The following is a 20,514-nucleotide window of genomic DNA, read 5'->3' on the forward strand; positions in this document are numbered from 1 at the left end:
TCGACCCAACATTTGCTTCGCAATCAGCAAGTTGAGCCAATCGTGACTACTAAACATTTTGAGGCTGCATTACATGTTCTCAGATATCTGAAGGGTGCCCCTGCCAAAGGAATCATCTTCTCTACTTCCAACAATCTCAGCCTCAAAGCTTTCTCCAATTCAGACTGGGGAACTTGTTCGGACTCCAGAAGATCGGTTACTGGTTTCTGCTACTTCTTAGGCGATTCCTTAATCTGCTGGAGAAGTAATAAACAACCCACAGTGGCTTGGTCTTCGGCTGAGGTCGAATATCGAGCAATGGCCGTTGCAACATGTGAAGGTGTTTGGATTAAGAACATTCTCCGCGATTTCGGACAACCTCTCACGCATCCCATTACTCTATATTGCGATAACAGATCAGCTCTCCATATTATTTCAAATCCAGTCTTTCACGAACGCACTAAGCACATCAAGATCGACTGTCACACTGTTCGTGACAAGGTTCAAGAGGGTGTGATTAAGCTGCTTCCAGTTTCGTCTGGAAACCAAGTAGCAGATGTGCTAACAAAAGCATTAGCTCCAACCCCTTTTTCATAAGCTCAATCCAAGCTAGGACTTATAGATTTCTACACTCCCAACTTGAGGGAGGGTGTGATTAGGAGTAATCAAAGTAAAAGATAGCTAGAAGACAAATTAAGTTAATAAGAAGTTAGTTGGAGTTAGTTTTAGCTTAATTGGCATCACACATGCTGTGCACATATATTCACTTAGAGTTAGTTAAATATAAAAGCTTCACCCTTAGATCATAATGTATATATATTGTTTATAGTAAATAAAATTAGTGCCTTTTACCACTCAACCTTTTCTCATTTCTCGAATCTCTCTCTCACACAAGTGAGCTTCACTTCACTTTCCAAGCTCTGCGAGCAAGAACAGAGTTTCCACAGAAACTGTACTAGAACTACATTATTACTACTGCAACGTCAACAAACATATCACTTATTAAGGATTTACATAAACAAATCGAAAATTTCAAGCAATAACTAACATGTCATCAATTTATGATACAAATATTTAACTTAATACAACACACAGTTTACCCTTTTAATTCAATATATGATATCCGACACTTTAACAAAATTAATTAGTGCATTATAAAATTAAGTATTTGCACTCAATTTTTTTATGTACTAATGCTAATCTTATCAAAGTGGCAGTTATTTATGCATTCTCAAGCATTCAGACCTTAATTAATCGGTTCAAAAAAAATACTCGACTATGGACAACCTCGAAGAACTAGGCCATGGAACTTGGAGCTTAACCATGTTATCGTCATAATTGTAATCAAACTCCACAGGTTGTCCATCAATCTTACAATCTACCGGCTTCGCTGCCGCGAATACGGCCATCTGACCATGGCCTCTTACCCCAATTCTAACTAATTTATCATGTTCATGGAACTCCAAGGATTGAATTGAGCCTCCAGAGTTGAGCATGTTCACCAATCCAAATGGTGCAAACTGAATTGATGATCTTGGTAGAAACATCACCGGAGAAACCGTCATGAGCTCGAAAGCAAAAGGCTCCAGCGAAACCTCAATGCTCTCATCATACTTCACTAGCCTCAACTTTTGGTTTTTCACCATGTACACTGCAAATGAATCAACTCCTCTGGTGCAAATAAGGTTCTTTCCTTTGCTCCATTCAATGTCTTTGGGACTTGCAATGCAAGTAACGGAGTGTGAACAATCTAAAAAACTCTTGTTTCTTCTACTCGCAGGACACCACCCTCCACCTTGGCAATTGAACAGACCCAAAACCCCTGTATACTGTTTTCAATCGAAACTAATAAGTGAATATATAATAATGCCGTCTTTTACATAATCATTTATTTATCTCTTTCGATTGACTTAATTTTTTTGCAAAATACTTTTATAATATGTATAAAAAAAATTCAGCACGAGACAAAAAAAAAATTTAATTCTATGCAAAAATTCATACAAATTTAAAGGAATAAAAGACTAGTTGTATAAGAGAAAGAATTAAGAGAGGAGAAAATTGGAGAGGCTCTTTGAGAGAGTAAGAATGATTTTCGATAACTAAACTCACTTCATTACATGTGTTTTATATACTCTACTGATTGAACTATCAGAGAAACTAACTCTCTAACCTCATAACTAACTGCAATTGCATGCTTAACAATATAACTAACTCCATGTGCATGGTTAACAACTTAACTACCTTCTCAACTAACTAGATACTCTTATAACCCTTACAATACTGTTAAATTAGTGAATATGATTTCTGACTTAGTGTATAGACTGATTAAAACAAGTATATTATTAAGTTAATCTGTTATTGAAACGCAACACAATAATAAATTTGGATTACAAGAACATCGAAGGAATTTCTTATTGGTTTTCTATTTTTCGTGCTAAGTCTAAAGGTTCGTTATAATAGATTTACAAGTTCAACTATTTACTAGTAAATTTAAAGAACCAAAAAGTTCCTGCATATTCTTCATGAAACTAATACGTTAATTTGCTGTTTAATTTAAGAGCAATGTTAGGGGCCAGCAACATTTGTGATTGATAGCCATCAACTAGCCATCAATAATGATTTGATGGTGTGAGATTGGTGTGAAATTCTATCCGATAGCTCACCTTTTTCTGTTGGTTACATGCTGGCTAAAATGCAATAAAATTGATGGCCCCTAGACTTTTCCTTAATTTATTATGTACATAAGAGATTAACTTTTATGTATGTATAGACATTATTGTATTGTATTGTATTGTATGTTACCTTGTTGAGGTTCCAAATTTTGAGCATTGTTTTACCATCATGTAAAGGATTTTCAAATAAGCAATCCCTAGTAGGAAGTGCATAGTGTTCACACCGTAAAATGGAGCCATCCAAGAGAACCAACTTCTTAAGCAACTTGAAGTTGTGTTTTCCAACAGAGTCACTCACATAAACCGGTCCACCGGAGATGGCTCGAGAGGCGGCGTGAAACTCGGCGCAGGCGTGATCAGATTGGAACATGTCCCAATCCGGGTGAATGATATTCCCCATCCACAAGCTGTTGTATGCACAATGCACCATGTGACATCCTTGTAGCCAATATGTTCCGTTCGGATCTCCGGCCGGGTCCGTACACCAAAAATCATCACCTGTAAAAATAATATTTGAACATCTAAATTCTCATCTTGCATTCTATTTTTGAAGCCATAAATTGGTTTAATCAAAGCGATTCTTATGCAAATTAAATGATTTGTTGCAAAATAATTATGTTATATATTATTATCTAATCGATAAAAAAATTATTTATAAGTATATCTTTTAAGAATCAATTGAGGTATTTTATTTTTTGAAAATTAAATTAATGCACGTTTGGTCAAGGATTATAAACAAAAAGAGAGTGAATCTATTTATTTATTTTTTAATTATTTAATAAAGTGTGATTTTTAATTATTTAATTTTTTTATATATTTTTTTATTCTACTTAAAAAATATAAAGTGAGAAATCAAATAACTAAAAAAATTTAGAGGATTTTTTTCCTAAATAAAAATAGTTACTATGAATTATTATTAGGTTTAATTACTCTGTTGGTCCCTATAGTTTTGCGAAATTTTCAATTAGGTCCCTATACTTTTTTTCCTTTTAATTGAGTCCTTGCACCAAAATTTTTTTTTAATTGAGTCCTTACACTTTTTTTTCTTTTATTTAGGTCTCTATACCAATTCTTTTTTTTTTAGTTAGATCCCTATAAAATTAAGGCAATTACTACTAAGAGGGACTTAATTGAAAAAAAAATTAGTACAGGAACCCAATTAAAAAGAAAAAAAGTATAAAGACCTAATTGAAAATTTTACGAAACTATAGAGATTAACAGAGTAATTAAACATTATTATTATTATTATTATTATTAGGACGTTACCAACTCGTCCAAGTGATATGGTCTCTGTGCCAAGGAACATGAAATCGTTACACTGCTTCATGCTGGAAATGACACCATTGCCCTTGAAATGTTTCTTAATAGAATCAGTGAGTGCTTTGTAGTATGGTTTGGCGAGTTCAACACGACCACCATAATCCTCTGATAGCATCTCTAGAACCTGCCACATGTAAGAATCCTAGTGATCAGTACTTTCTCTTCATTCCTAATAGTTGATTGATTCTCTTCATTTTTATAAGCTATAGCATTCATGATATTATTCAATATTCCATATCTTATATCATATAATGTTATCGAATATTATATGTCTTGGCACATTTATATAGTTGTCATGCATTATGAGAGTAATATTATAAGATATTCAATCTTATAACTGAAGAATGTTATAGGACGATTAAAATTTATTTTTTTATTAATTAATTATATTATTAAATTAATAGATTAAATTAATTAAATTAAAAAATGGAGTTGATAATCAATAATAATAATAAAATAATTAAAAATAATAAATTCTAATAATTTTTAGTATTTTTTTCGTATAACATTATTAGACTAACCTATCAATTTAATTTACACCCTTATATGACATACGATAAAACAATCATTAAAATTCTAAACATGGTCAAAAGTAGTACACCTTATTTTATTACCATATAAAAAACGTTCGTTTCTCTCCACCCCAACGAATTAACTTTAGCTCCGATTTCTAAATTCAAGAAAGAAATCAACTTTTAGAAAATCAGCATCTCCCACATGTTATATTTCTTTTAGTTAATTGCAAAGTAAGATTGGTCCAACTAATGGCATAAAATTATAATTTTGTTGTGAAATAAATAAAAGATATAAAATAGAGATGTATAAATAGAAGACTCTATTATTAATATAATTAGCTCAATAATAATTTATATATATATATAATAATAATAATATTATATGTTGTAATGTGTATATATATATAAAGATGGAAAGAAGTATTAAAAATAAAGAGAGAGAAAATTGCATATGATTATTGTTACTATCTCAATATAATAAAGATAATTAATATTGCTATTAATATTATATGTAAAGAGTAATAGAAAGAGAATTTAAAATACTAATAAAATAAAAGAAGAGAAGGAATTGTAGTAGAAATATAAAGAGAAGAGTATTTGATTGCAACATAAAGAGAGAATAATATTAAGTTGTTGTAAAGAGATAGAGAAAGGGAAGTATTTGTAACTGTGTAAAATCCATTTGCCTCGTTCATGCTTTTATAGGCAAATAAATTCAACTATTCAAACTTTATTAATTGTACTTTTTCATGTGAATTTGCTCCTTACATAGGAAATCAGATCCACCCTTAAATGACCATTCATCCTTATCTATCCATGCTGTAACACTCCCCCTTGAATGCTCATTTAGGAATATGCCTCATTAAAACCTTACTAAAGAAAACTCTGTGGGAAAAATCTTAGTGAAGGAAAAAGAGTACCATATCCTTGGGGATTGCCTCATTAAAAACCTTGTCAAGAAAAACCCAATGGGAAAAAACCTGACCAAGGGAAAAAGAGTACAGTCTCCCCCTCTTGCTGACATTATTTAATGTCTCAAAATCGGCGCATCCCAATTTCATGTACCAATCTTTCAAAGGAGGATTTTGGGAGTGACTTTGTAAATAAATCTGCCAGATTGTCACTTGAACTAATCTGTTGGACATCTATAGTCCCTTGATTTTGAAGATCATGAGTGAAGAAGAATTTGGGAGAGATATGCTTTGTTCTATCACCTTTGATGTATCCGCCCTTAAGTTGAGCAATGCACGCTGTATTATCTTCAAACAGGACAGTTGGAGCTATCTTATAATCAATCAGTCCACATGATGACAGGATATATTGGATCAAACTCCTGAGCCAAAAACACTCGCGACTAGATTCATGAATCGCCAGTATTTCAGCATGATTAGAGGAGGTTGCTGCAATCGTCTGTTTTGTGGACCTCCATGATATAGCTGTATCACCATATGTGAATAAGTATCCTGTTTGAGATCTCCCTTTATGTGGATCAGACAGGTATCCGGCATCTGCATAGCCAACTAATTGTGACTTGGATCCATAGGGATAAAACAATCCCATATCAACCGTTCCATGAAGATATCGAAAAATTTGTTTGATTCCACTCCAATGTCTTCTGGTTGGAGAGGAACTATAACTTGCTAGTAAATTCACCGCGAATGATATGTCAGGTCGCGTATTATTAGCAAGATACATTAGCGCTCCAATGGCACTAAGATATGGTACTTCAGGACCAAGGATATCTTCATTCTCTTCTTTAGGACGGAATTGATCCTTTTTCACATCTAAAGATCTTACAATCATTGGGGTACTTAATGGATGTGACTTATCCATATAAAATCTCTTCAAGATCTTTTCTGTGTATGTTGTTTGGTGAATAAAGATCCAATTTTTTATATGCTCGATCTGCAGGCCGAGACAAAACTTAGTCTTTCCAAGATCTTTCATCTCAAACTCTTCTTTTAGAGTTTTTATAATTGTTGGAATCTCTTCAGGAGTCCCAATGATATTTAAATCATCAACGTACACAGCAATTATAATAAACCCAGATGTAGTTTTCTTTATGAAAACACATGGGCAGATATCATCATTCTTGAATCCGTTTTTGGCCAGATACTCAGTAAGACGATTATACCACATTCGTCCAGATTGTTTTAGACCATATAAAGATCTTTGCAATTTGACTGAGTATAACCCTTGCGAATATTCACTAGATGGTTTAGATATCTTTAGTCCTTCAAGGACTTTCATATAGATATCCCGATCTAATGAGCCGTACAAATAGGCTGTTACCACATCCATTAAATGCATATGCAGTTTATGATATGCAGATAAACTGACCAAATAACGCAATGTTATCGCATCCACTACAGGGGAATACGTTTCTTCATAATCTATACCGGGCCTTTGTGAAAAACCTTGTGCCACAAGTCGGGCTTTGTAGCGCATAACTTCATTTTTCTCATTTCGTTTTCTCACAAATACCCACTTATATCCAACAGGTTTTACATCTTCAGGTGTACGGACTACAGGTCCAAAGACTTCACGTTTTGCAAGTGAGTCTAATTCAGCCTTCATGGCTTCTTTTCATTTTGGCCAATCATTCCTTTGTTGACATTCTTCGACTAATCTTGGCTCAAGATCCTTACTTTCATGCATGATATCTAATGCCACATTATATGCAAATATTTCATTGACAATTGTCTTATTTCGGTCCCATTTCTCTCCTGTAAAGACATAATTTATTGAGATCTCATCATTTTCACAATTTTCAGGTACCTGAACGTCTTCTGGCGTTATATCAGAATTTTGGACAACTGCAGGTGTCTCTACTATGTCTTTTTCAACAGGAATATTATTTACCTCTTTTCTCTTTCGAGGATTTTTGTCTTTGAAACCGACAGGCCTGCCACGCTTCTGGCGTGAATTTGCTTCAGTGGCTACTTGTCCTACTGGAACATTAATTCGAATGGGGGCATTTTCCGCTGGTATATAAGATTTGGTTATCCTCTTTGTATCGAAAAATGCATTAGGCAATTCATTTGCTATTCTTTGCAAATGTATAATCTTTTGAACTTCTAGTTCACATTGCCCTGATCGAGGATCTAAATGCATCAACGATGATGCATTCCAATTAAGTTCCTTTTCAGGAAGCTTATTCTCTCCCCCTAATGTTGGAAATTTTGATTCATCAAAATGACAATCCGCAAACCTGGCTTTAAATACATCTCCAGTTTGTATCTCAAGATACCTCACTATAGAGGGAGAATCATATCCAACATATATTCCCAATTTTCTTTGGGGTCCCATTTTGGTGCGATTAGGTGGTGCAATGGGAACATATATTGCACACCCAAATATTCTTAAATGGGAAACATTTGGCTGCTGGCCAAAAGCTAATTGCATAGGAGAGAATTGATGATAACTCGTTGGCCTCAAACGAATAAGTGTTGCGGCATGTAAAATAGCATGCCCCCAAACTGAGGTTGGGAGATTTGTTCTCATAAGCAAGGGTCTAGCAATTAATTGGAGACGCTTAATAAGTGATTCTGCTAACCCATTTTGTGTGTGAACATAGGCTACTGGATGTTCAACACTTATTCCATTAGCCATACAATAAGCATCAAAAGCTTGGGAAGTAAATTCACCAGCATTATCAAGACGAATTGCTTTAATTGGATTTTCTGGAAATTGTGCTTTTAATTGAATAATTTGAGCCAATAATCTCGCAAACGTCAGGTTGCGAGAAGATAATAAACACACATGTGACCATCTCGAAGATGCGTCTATTAGGACCATAAAATATCTAAAAGATCCACATGGTGGATGAATAGGTCCACATATATCACCTTGAATCCTTTCTAGGAATTCAGGAGACTCAAATCCAATCTTTACTGGTGATGGCCTTAAAATTAACTTTCTTTGAGAACATGCAGCACAACAAAATTCACTAGTTTTAAGAATCTTCTGGTTCTTTAGTGAATGTCCATGAGAGTTTTCAATAATTCTCCTCATCATGGTTGTTCCCGGATGACCCAATCGGTCGTGCCAAGTTATGAACTCATTTGAGCTAGTAAACTTCTGGTTTACAATGGCATGTGATTCAATTGCACTAATCTTGGTATAATACAACCCAGATAAAAGTGAGGATAATTTTTCTAATATAACTTTCTTATTTGAATCATGAGTTGTGATACATAAATACTCATGATTTCCCTCATTCATAGTCTTAATATGATATCCATTTCGGCGAATATCTTTAAAACTCAACAAGTTTCTTCGAGACTTGGTAGATAACAGTGCATTATTTATTATAAATTTTGTTCCTCCAGGAAACAAAATTATAGCTCTTCCGGAGCCTTCTATCACATTGCCTGAGCCAATAATAGTGTTAACATATTCCTCTTTTGGCACAAGATGGGTAAAACATATATTACTTTTGAGAATAGTGTGCGAACTTGCACTATTCGCAAGGCATACATCTTCATTACATATCCTTGCCATTCTCTTCAAAAACAAATAATAATAAAATGAGTAGTATGCACAGTTAAATTGAATACTTGATCAGAATTATTTTTCTAAGAAACACTGTACATAAAATAATGTCATATACTAAAATTTTATTTTAAAATTTGACACATTTAATAATTTCAAAATTCATAAACATTAATATTTCATTATTTATGTACATCACATTTGAAACTTAAATACATAGAAAATAAAACTTAACAATAAGTCCTTTACATTATTTATTTATATAGATACTTCACAATCCCACGTATTAAACTATTCCATCATTGATCAAATGACCAATATTTCCTTCAGGATCCTCAAAGAAATCAGATACATCATAATGAGTGGTGGAGTTCTCAGCATCATTTGAAACAAAATTTGTTTCCTTTCCTTTGTCGTTCTTTTTCAAAGATGCCTGGTAAAGATCGACTAGGTGCCTTGGGGTACGACAGGTACGTGACCAATGGCCCTTTCCACCACAGCGGAAACACTTCTCCTCGGTTGATTTATTATGCCCGATATTCCTTTCTTTATCCCACTTCTGGTGAGATCTTCTCTTTTGAACATAATTCTTTTTCCTTCCATAATTTTTCTTGTTATTAAAAGCTTGCCATTTACCTCTTCTCGAGTAATGATTTGCCGCATTTACTTCAGGAAATGGGGCGGCGCCAGCTGGGCGCGCTTCATGATTTTTCAATAACAACTCATTGTTGCGTTCGGCAACAAGAAGGTAAGAAATTAACTCAGAATATTTTTTAAACCCTTTCTCTCGATACTGCTGCTGCAGGAGCACATTCGAGGCATGGAAGGTTGAGAAAGTTTTCTCCAACATATCATGATCAGTTATTTTTTTCCCACACAATTTCATTCGTGAGGTGATTTGAAGCATTGCAGAATTATATTCATTTATAGATTTAAAATCTTGTAAACGCAAATGCGTCCATTCATATCGGGCTTGAGGAAGTATCACCGTTTTCTGATGATTATACCTTTCTTCAAGGTCTTTCCAAAGATCTGCAGGATCTTTTAATGTGAGATATTCATTTTTCAATCCCTCGTCAAGATGACGACGAAGAAAAATCATGGCTTTAGCTTTTTCCTTCTGGGATGCATTATTTTCAGCCTTAATGGTATCTCCAAGATCCATTGAATCAAGATGGATTTCAGCATCTAATATCCATGATAAATAATTGTTGCCAGATATATCAAGAGCATTGAATTCGAGATGAGAGAGCTTCGACATAATGAAAATATTACCTGAGTCTTCCTAAAGATTTGATCAGAGTCTCGTGATGATAACGTGTTGTGAAATAAATAAAAGATATAAAATAGAGATGTATAAATAAAAGACTCTATTATTAATATAATTAGCTCAATAATAATTTATATATATATATAATAATATTATATGTTGTAATGTGTATATATATACAAAGATGGAAAGAAGTATTAAAAATAAAGAGAGAGAGAATTGCATATGATTATTGTTACTATCTCAATATAATAAAGATAATTAATATTACTATTAATATTATATCTAAAGAGTAATAGAAAAGAGAATTTAAAATACTAATAAAATAAAAAAAGAGAAGGAATTGTAGTAGAAATATAAAAAGAAGAATATTTGATTGCAACATAAAGAGAGAATAATATTAAGTTGTTGTAAAGAGATAGAGAAAGAAAAGTATTTGTAACTGTGTAAAATCCATTTGTCTTGTTCATACTTTTATAGGCAAATAAATTCAACTATTCAAACTTTATTAATTATACTTTTTCATGTGAATTTGCTCCTTACATAAAAAATCAGATCCACCCTTAAATGAGCATTCATCCTTGTCTATCCATGCCTTAACAAATTTCACCTATTGCCGTAATGATTCGAAGCTACATCCCAATTTTAATTTCAGGGGAATATACCGAAATACCGAATAAATAGAAATCATCTATCTCTGAGCCTCTGAGGTGTTTGAGACATTAGAGTTTTTTCATTGGTGGTGACATCAGCGGTTCTCTAAAGTAAACACACCGCTCACATACAAATCCACTCACATGCACACGCAATTATTCAATCTGGAAATAAATCTTAACCATGTTTAAAATTATATAAGAAAATAAAGACTAAACCATTCTTAAATAAATAAACATATACTTGACTGATAATTATTCAATCTTCTCAATTATTTAATGTATACCTTTTATTTATAAATATTTCTTAAAATTATCTTACTCATATTAAATTAAAACCTTGTTGCGCTATATTTAAAATTTTAAACTGAAATTTCATCAAGAGGTTTTCTCTATGGACACTTCTCTGTCTTTTCATATATATAAAGTTTGGAGGCAACCATTTTGATGCCAACATGTCGAGATATTTGAACTACTTTTTGATATCATAAACTTGTTGACTAATCAGTAAATTTTATTGGTCTGGTAACATTTTTGACAACTAAATATATATAAATATTAATTAAAATATAAATGTATAAACTATATATATTAATATTTTTAATGCTGTAAAATTTTATCCAATAATAAAAAATTATTCACTTTTTTTTTATAATTAAATTTCGACCAAATTTTAATATATATGAAATTATTTTCTACCATTATCAACAAATTTTTTATTCAAGATGATTTGAAAAGACTTACATGTGTGACATCAATCTTGACACCGTCAATCCCCATCGACTGAAGATGCGAGTGAAGTCCTTCATACAAGTTGTGAGCCTCATGCCGCGCTACAACTCCCACACCGTTCTCTAGTATCTTCTCCACCGCCAAGTCCGTCATCAGCATCTCCGCCCCCTTCGACAGCCTCGCGGCCACCATCTCTGTCTCCGGCATCCCCTCCACCTTGGGCCTTATCCCACCCCAGTACCCACAAAACGCATGCCACACATACACATTCTCCAGCGCTGCAAACTCCTCCTTCAACTCCCTCACAAACGCACCCATCCCCTTCCCCTTACAACACTCGTACTCCCTAAACTTGCAGTTCTCTTGGAACCTTATCAGCCTATTCAGCATCTGCTCTCCCGGTATCCTACAATTCAAGCTCCCTCCGTCGGTTACCGCCTCATCGTCGCGGCAAAACGTTTGCCATCCGTCATCAATGATGACTAGACCGGGAGGGCACCCTCCGTCCGCGAGGGTTTTGATGCCTTGGCGGACGCCCTGAGGGTGCACCTCCAGGTAGAACGCGTCCCACGTGCACCACCCGAACCTGTCGATGATTGCCGGCGGGGTCTTCTCTTCTAGAAGCTTGAAGGTTCCAAGGTGGAGGCGGATGACCTTCATGGCTTCGTGGACCAGAGTGTAGGGGTCGTTGTTGGCGTGCATGTAGAGGCACGCTTTGAATGTCGACTCCGCCACGCGTGTGGATCCACTCTCCATGCAGACGTCGAGGAAGTCGTCAAGACCGGGCTGCAGGGAAGCCCGGAAAGCTCCTTCGATAAGCGGCAAGAGGAGGACATAGGGTCGCCCGCCGCTCTCACCTGATATAACAATTAAACTCAAACTAACATTAACCAGTTTAATCAAGTTATATGAAGTTGATATTTTAAAACACATATATGTCAAAATATGTATGTGAAACATGCGAGTCTTCACCCTTAATCAAATATGTCAAATCTTTTCCAACACTCTTGTACCTTTTGGTCTAATAATAACTGAAAAGATGGATAGATAGTAACTAACTGTTCTCGAGTATCATAATTTGAGTCTCGTGCTCTACTTGGGTACCGTTGGAGCCGGTCCAGTGGGTGCTCCACCAGAGTTTGAACCGGAATATGCTCATGAACCGGATTCCTCTGAGCTTACCAAGGGAAACAACGTGCCGGGAGAGTGGCTCGTCGGCATTGAACCCCACGAAGCATCCTGCTGCGGTGTTCTTGGTGGTGGTTGAATCTTGTGGCGGTGATACAGTGGCGGCAACTATGTTTGGTGGGACTTCGGTGAGGATGGGGTGGTCGTTGACTGAGAAGGTTGAGGCTTCGAGTTTTATGGAGGGTGGTAACGGTTTGGAGAGTCCATTTTCTTGGAGGGTGGTTAAGCTTGGCGCCATGAAGAAGCTCTAACTTCTGCTTATTGGAGTTTTCTTCAATTTGCGAGTGAGAAAGGGAAGGTGTTTGAATAATGAAATAGAAACGGCTTAGTTGACTAAAATAACAAAAGCTGTGTGTGTAGTAAACTTAAGCTGTTATATTTGTATCCATTGATAATTTGATATTAGAAAGTGATGATAAAAGTAGCATGTACATGCCTTAATTATATGAAGGTTAAACCCTGGAGGGGTTGTTCAAACGAACAAACATGTTCTATATTGATCATAGTAAAGTATTAATATGGTATCAAATATCCATATAAAATATTTTATAATATTGACTATTTCACACAATTTTTAAAGTATATACGAGTAAAACATAGCAAAATATAGTTAGATATTAGTGTACTTAAGTGCTTTTTTCCTATTAATGTATAAAATTATTAGTAAATAAATAAAAAAGTATAACTTTAAATGATCAATAGACTAACAAATATTAGCATGAGTGAAAATAAAATATGTACTCCAGATTGCCAAAAAAAATAAGAAAGAAAAAGCATTCATCAGTCATTAGTTAAGAAACATTAGTCTCATATTGGTTCCAACAAATTTTCCTTATTCTATTAAAATTAATAAATGTGAACTATTAACTAATTTAGATTAATTAAATAATCAGCTCACTTGTTAACTTCATCTTTAAATAGAATTCAGAATTACAATGAATTAAATAAATTAATTATTATCCTGTCAAACTAAGAAATGTGATAAAAACAAAATAAATATGAACTATTGTCAAATATTCATAGGAGAAAAAACAAGTAAAAGGAGAAGTGGAATACGTATGCGATGAAGGGGCAGAAGGGCTACGTGTTTGGCAAAGAGAACAAAAACGAAGATCAAGCATTGGAGCCTGCCACATCACAAGCTACCCGAGAGTTCTAGATAATCAAGTTTTAATATTATCATTTTTTTCACTTGAGAGCATTTCTGTGTGTAGAAATTGTTCATGCGTTATAATTTACACCAACAGTATAAAATAATGTTATTTTCTGTTGTAAAAATAGAACTGTTACTTAAAATGAAGTGCTGAATCAAACACTTGTTATATGCAAAACGAAATTTAAAATTAAAACTTTATTTAAATAAGGATAACACCACAAACTAATGACAGAATCAACGAGGATTCTAATGCTTCACGTTGCAGCACCAAAATCACTTTTGCTTTGCAAATTGATGAATTCAATTCGACATACAACTATGAGTAAACTGAATTCTTGAGAAGAAACCGTTCCCACAAAAACTTTTCGTCTTAAGCTAACGTGGCACATTAATCAGCATTTTCCTTGGGCATTGCATAAATGTCATTTCTCTTGGATGCTGCTTCTGTTGTCCCTTCATCCATGAAGCCTTTCTCTTGCAATTCATCTTTCAGCCGTTGGATCTCTTCATCCTTCTCTTCTAATTTCTCTTGCAACATCAAAACCTGCAGTAAAACCCATTGAAGCTATGCGTACTCAAAGATTTTCTTTGGTACAATGTACTCAATATTTAGGTTAAGCTCTTAAGCAACTTATATATAACTCCACAAAAATTCAGCACAAGAAAACTTCAAATAATCATATATTTTTGGGCTTTTGTCCAAATATATGGGGAAGAGGAGATTCTCCCATTATGAACCAACACACAACAATAAAGCCTTATTTGATTAGGTGAAATCGGTTATATGAATCAAACAACCCCATTGAGTTCCACCAAGTTTAGCGAGACCGTTCTAGATCTTTCTTGACCAGCAACATATTACATCCAAATTAATGTATATTATATTATTTATTCCCTATTAGTATTCATCTAAATCATATAGAGATTTAAGTATAAGTGGACTAAACAAAAATGGTTTACTCTGTCAGAAACTCTGAAGCAAATAGTGTATAATGCAGAGGAGAATATGCAGTGCATTGATATTTTGAAACATTAAAGTATGAAAGTAGGGATAAGCAAAACCATTTCATTGGATCTTTCAACGTCGTTTGTCAGTCCGTCCATATGTGTCTGCAGCCCTGTAGTCAAGTTTAGAGGTTAAGATTACAATTTTACATAAATTGCTAATGCATTGATATTACATTAGCATAACTTTTGATTCCCAAAAACTCCAATTTTATAGGCAAACCCGTTTAAGATTCATCCTAAAAAGGGTCAAAGAGGATTAAAATGCCAAAGCATACAATTTTTTATTTTTGAAATCATCCAGCTGCTAACCTTCGAATTGACTTCTCAGTTCGGCATTCTGGTATTTCTGCAATGATAGTTTCATTGCTAACTCTTGTATCTGGAAATCAAGAACAACAAAACATTGAGAGGAGGGGGGGGGGGGGGGAGATGCCAACATCACCATCGACACAGCAATAACCATGACGAATAAATTATGTACAATTGTAAATGCATGAGTAATATTACCTCTAGTAAATAATAAATTATTATGTCATCAGCACAATGACAATTATATTAGAAACAGTTGTAAAGAATCTCATGCATGCAACAAAAAAATGGGGGTTGGGGTTTTTTGGTTTGGGGGGGGGGGGGGGGTTGAAGTGACAGTTAGAGGCATCAAGAAAATAAGATAGCATCACCTTTGCGTCAGTCGCTTGGTTCCCAATCTCCTCATTTTCCTCCTGCAAAGTTTTGCATTTAGCCATAAGCATCTTTCCCATCTTGCTCTGGGGAGTGAAATTGATTGCGGCAATGTTATCTTGCAACTCTTTCACTTTTTTGTCCTTCTCCTCGACTAAATTCTAAGATCAAATGAGAACCCATGTAAGAAACAACTGAAGTAATCACCATTCACCAATGTAAAAACTGACTAAAATACTGAAATCTCTTTTTTGATACCTCCAAAATAACACCTCCCCCCCCCCCCCCCCCAAGCCGCACGGTGAAGAAGGGACTAAAACTACCACTACATAAGACACAGTACAATACTCCTCTCTCCTCATAATGGATAACAAGTTGTTTCTTCACCATATCTCTAAGGTGATACTCTCCCAGAAAGAACTAACAAGACAGCTTGCTCTAACATTTTCCAAGTATGAGGCATAATATCCATCCTGGATTCTATATCTCTGAAAATAACAAACTTGACTCAATAGAATTCATAACCAAGTTGAATAACAAACCTTCAAACGAGTAAACTCTTCATGGACAGCTGGATCTAGTAACAGCCTTCTTGCCTGAAAGTTAAAATCATGGAAACAAGGACTACCTTTGGGCATAACTAAAAGTCAAAATGGAAGGCAACAAGATGCAGCCAAAATTATTTGAAAGCAGCATATCATGAATAACTCAAAAAATAAATAAATAAAAATAAATAAATAAATAAATAAGCAGGCAGAAAGTATTGAAAATTGAGTTGTATAAGTATAATAGACCCACTTTTATCAGATCCAATGCAAGTACATTACTCCTCATTTTTTTTATAATTATTATTGAAGTTCCAGTAACTGTAATCGGGTAATGATCCAGAAGGATTTATGCCTATATCCAGTAACAGATTATCAGGGCTGCTATAATTCTATAAAACTTTGAAGTAGAAAGAGGCAGACTAGCACATAGTTATTTATCTTGAGTGCAACCTTCTTGTCAGCTAATATACAAGATCTAGTGAACAATTTATACATGTCATAAAGTGTAAACCTCCTGGGTATATCACTGTTTGAAGGAGAATAATGAACAGAACAACAAAAATAGTACATAAACCACTACAAACAGGATAACTTAGAATTAAAAATTGCAGCTTTTCCTACGTACCATGAAAGACTTTAGACACAGCCATATTGATGAAAGCACACAATAGCAAAAATTATATTATATAAAACAATACCTGCATTGTTGCTGGCTTGAGTTGAGCTTTCAGATCCCGCACAGCAGACTGGAAAAGGTTAGAGAGGCATATACGTTTTAGTGGGGGGAAAAGTTTTCTAAAAGTAGATAAAGTCTTACTACATAACCCTAAGTCTTTAAAGTGCATGTAGCTTTAAACTTTCTGCTCAAGATTCGTAACAAGCAATAGGATCAGTTCAAGCTCTTATTGCAATTCAACACTTCATACACCTACACAATACATGATAATTTCTGGCCTCTTATCCTTTAAGGACTTTATACTTTCTCATCAAAAGCATAATACTTTAATATTACAACCATGAGGGGGAAGGGGATCTCGCCGCTGCTCCTCTGGACAGGGGAAAACACTTATGCTTCTATTACGTTGTTGATTCTAATTCCATTCTTCTTCTGCTTCTGCTTCTATTATGTTGTTGACTTCTGATTATGATTCTTTTATATTGTTGCTTCTGATTGCTTCTGCTTCTGGTTGATTACATTGTTTCATTGTTCTTGTTGTTCTGCTTCTGTTCCTGCTCCTCCTTGATTACATTGTTTCATTGTTTCATTATACAGATTTGTTGATCCATTATCCATGTTTTTAATGTTTATTACATTGTTTCATTGTTGTTGCTTCTGTTTCTGCTCCTTCTTCTGCTTTTGCTTTTGTGTTTGATTTTGGGAAGAAGGGAAAGGAGTATTTTGGTCCGAAGGACGGTTTTAAAACTAAGATAAACCTTAGAGACGATTTTGTAAGCAAAAAAAGATTGGGGATGAAAAAAATTTTCAACCCCTACCTTAGGGACCAAAATCGTACTTAACCCTTTAAATAAATAAATAAATAAGAAAGAAAGAAAGAAAGAACGAAAGAAAAAAGCACCACTCCCCAATCCAAAGTTCCAAATTCCAATGAAATTTTTCTCAAAGGAAGTGGGTATCTCCTTCCTTTCCAAACAGCCACTTATCAATAAAAAGAATGAAAACAGAGCCCTAACTTATAAAGGACAACTGGACAAGTCAATCAATGTTGAGCAGTGTAGACATGATAACTGCCAATCAAGACAGTGTGAAAGTCATCATCTAAGATTTTACAAGTTAAAAACTTAAAGAGCATCGGAACCCTATTTTCAGTATATTACCTACCTTCAACTCTGCTATTTCTTGTTCTCGTTTTGCAAAAGTAACAAAGAATGCACCTTCCTTTTTCTTTGCTTTTTCAAGCTAATAATCAATGAAACAGTGAAAGGGATCAGTGAACCCTGATCAATGGATAAAGAATAATTTTTAAGGAAAAAAAATGAACGATTTAATTCCAAACCTGCTCTTTTGAAGACTCCTCAGAAGATTTTAGGGCTTGAAGATAGTTAATCACCAATTTGGGTGCTTGAATGAAGAAATATAACAGAAGAGATCAGGAATATATTTGAAACAAAGAAGTAATAGAACTAGATCTAGAATAACAATACAGAGGTCACCTGCAAAACACCAGGTACAAACTAACCTGGAGTGGTCCCAGAAGGTATGAAGGGTTCATTCTGAAATGCTGTGCGCCACTTCTGAATTTCAGATTTTGCAGCCTCAAGTTCATTCTGAAATATGGAATGATCTGATCAAGTTTCTAAGAAAAGGAAAAGGTAGAATTCAATCTAAGATATGACAATTAAAAAAAATAATAATAGTAAAAGAACACAATTTGAACAGATTATGGCCAGGGCTCTCTGCTAGTCTGCTATGGGAATTTACAAATCAAACATTAGACACCATATCCCACAACTATCAAATGATCAAAATAATAAACGTGAACCTTTTCACCATGAAGCATGAAGCAATGAAACCTAGGTAATCCTAAATGCCTAATGTTTAGTATGCCTGACCTACTCATACGACTATGTACCCAGTGCCAATTTCTGCTAGGTACACACAAATAATTGATAATTGTTGGTCAAACATTACAACAAGCATATGTACCCAAAGGCCTAAATCTAAGTTAGTACTTACAAATCATAAAATTTGACAAGTACGCTATTTGGTTTACTTTTAAATTAAATAAAACACTACTTCATTTCTTCAAGTCTTATTCCTCTTAAGATGTTGCTTTCTTTCCTAATACTTTGATAAAAACTTGAAGTTACAACATCATAAAAATTGCATATAATATGCTTCAATTACTTTATTGTTTACTGTTTTACATTTTATATAATATACACACACATACATACCCTACCTCGTGCAAAATGACCATACTATGTACCCATATCTATGCTACATTTTCCCGAAGCATTAATGAATCCAACATTATTATAAACTACAGTCCACTTCGATCAAGAAGAGAATATCAACTTTGAGTAATTGAATTCATAAAAGTAAGACGTACTTGGCATGTGGCAAGGGTATCCTTACAGTTTTGAAGACTGCCAGAAAGAAAGAGCCACAGAAAGAAGTTTAGGCTCAAATTATATCCTCACAGCAACCTGAACACAGTACAACTAAGATTTCGTTATACCTCTCACGAAGAGACAATATCATTCCAGTGGTTACACCAGAAGCAGCTTCTTCAGCCTTTGATTTTGCCTGAACCAATAACAAACAGAACAGAGTACAATTTTAGAAAACAAATATCCAACCTTCAACGAGTCATGTACAATTGACGAACGTATTCCATTTTCCACATAGAACATTCTAATTAGAGAACATGTAACGCAGAATCACATAGAATAAACTAAACTATAGTGGATTATATTTGATTACCTTCTTGGGTGCGAAAGGGTCATTATCGTAATATTCGTCGTCATAATCGGGAGAGGGCCTCTTCTCACCAGAACGCGTTCCGGAAAATCCGCCTTCAAAATCGAAGTCTTGCTGCGTTTGAGAAAATTGAATTGGGGCCGAGACTCATAGATAGAAAGGGGAAAGAAAAAATAAAATTCGAAAAGAAGGAGTGTCTTACATCATCAAAATGAGGAGAGGAAGCCATTGATTTCAAAAACCCTAGATAAGGAAGGAGAAGATCAGAAGAAGCGCTGAAGCTGCAAATTATCAGATTGCGACCAAACAGGCAAAACACTCTATACAGTTACCACAATTTTTTTCTTTTTTGCGACTGTTCTGTTCTTTTAACCATGTATTATTTTATTTTATTTTATTTTTATAGGAATATGGTTCTTGGATGTATTAAACAATAGGATTGTTAATTCAGGTATGAAGTAAACAAAGGAAGTTATGTCTTTGCGTGGCAATGTTTATGCAAAGTTACATGCAACATATAACACATTTAAAGACGACCAAGTTAGGAAATAGTAAATTACCAACTAAGTTTGTGGGTAGTGTGCTAAAGTTGAAATTATATGTCTTCTGAATAATTAAAGTTGACAAAAAGAAAAGAAAAGCATTCTTAAAAAGAATGCAGTTATGTTTTCCTTAACTTTAAGGGTGAACAATTTGATTGGACAGTTTTGACTCATTAGCTGCAATCACTGAAATGATAGAATATGAAAATCATTTTATATGATATTGATGCTTGTATCTTTGATCAATAAAACATGATGAAAACTATAAAAGGACAACACTTCAGACAAATTAAAGGAACAGATGGAAGAGCAAT

General features: G+C 34.3%; 2 protein-coding genes across 3 annotated transcripts; both read right to left on the minus strand.

Annotated features, from left to right (window-relative positions):
* Positions 1-1,005: 1,005 nt before the first annotated feature.
* Positions 1,006-13,201, minus strand: LOC112790496 (galactinol--sucrose galactosyltransferase). Its single transcript, XM_025832925.2, has 5 exons — positions 12,695-13,201; positions 11,648-12,492; positions 3,918-4,095; positions 2,782-3,149; positions 1,006-1,808 (listed from the first exon to the last, which is right to left on the minus strand). The coding sequence occupies exons 1-5, from the start codon at positions 13,059-13,061 to the stop codon at positions 1,239-1,241; spliced, it is 2,328 nt and encodes a 775-aa protein (XP_025688710.1). The 5' UTR covers positions 13,062-13,201; the 3' UTR covers positions 1,006-1,238.
* Positions 13,202-14,159: 958 nt separating this feature from the next.
* LOC112790497 (FKBP12-interacting protein of 37 kDa) lies at positions 14,160-20,226 on the minus strand. Of its 2 annotated transcripts, none has more exons than XM_025832926.3 (13): positions 19,861-20,226; positions 19,662-19,772; positions 19,417-19,484; positions 19,288-19,324; positions 18,415-18,502; positions 18,232-18,296; positions 18,057-18,134; positions 16,915-16,962; positions 16,211-16,264; positions 15,668-15,829; positions 15,297-15,366; positions 15,042-15,097; positions 14,160-14,523 (listed from the first exon to the last, which is right to left on the minus strand). In XM_025832926.3, the coding sequence occupies exons 1-13, from the start codon at positions 19,885-19,887 to the stop codon at positions 14,368-14,370; spliced, it is 1,020 nt and encodes a 339-aa protein (XP_025688711.1). In that variant the 5' UTR covers positions 19,888-20,226; the 3' UTR covers positions 14,160-14,367. The 2 variants fall into 2 exon arrangements, with proteins under 2 accessions (XP_025688711.1, XP_072089046.1); XM_072232945.1 differs by having other exon boundaries at positions 19,662-19,753; positions 19,861-20,147.
* Positions 20,227-20,514: the final 288 nt, after the last annotated feature.

Source organism: Arachis hypogaea, chromosome 3 (genome assembly GCF_003086295.3).
Source record: "Arachis hypogaea cultivar Tifrunner chromosome 3, arahy.Tifrunner.gnm2.J5K5, whole genome shotgun sequence".
NCBI lineage: Eukaryota > Viridiplantae > Streptophyta > Magnoliopsida > Fabales > Fabaceae > Arachis > Arachis hypogaea.

Bases quoted from the DNA above. Each gene is read 5' to 3' on its own strand.
- LOC112790496 (XM_025832925.2), bottom strand. From the start codon at position 13,061: ATGGCGCCAAGCTTAACCACCCTCCAAGAAAATGGACTCTCCAAACCG. The intron at 12,493-12,694 runs GTTAGTTACTAT...TTGTTATATCAG, and splicing joins AATTATGATACTCGAGAACA to GTGAGAGCGGCGGGCGACCC. The intron at 1,809-2,781 runs GTAACATACAAT...GATTGAAAACAG, and splicing joins AAATTTGGAACCTCAACAAG to TATACAGGGGTTTTGGGTCT.
- LOC112790497 (XM_025832926.3), bottom strand. From the start codon at position 19,887: ATGGCTTCCTCTCCTCATTTTGATGAT. The intron at 18,297-18,414 runs GTTAGTTTGTAC...TCTTCATTCAAG, and splicing joins ACCTTCTGGGACCACTCCAG to CACCCAAATTGGTGATTAAC. The intron at 15,830-16,210 runs GTTTGTTATTCA...ATTTGATCTTAG, and splicing joins AAGAGTTTACTCGTTTGAAG to AATTTAGTCGAGGAGAAGGA.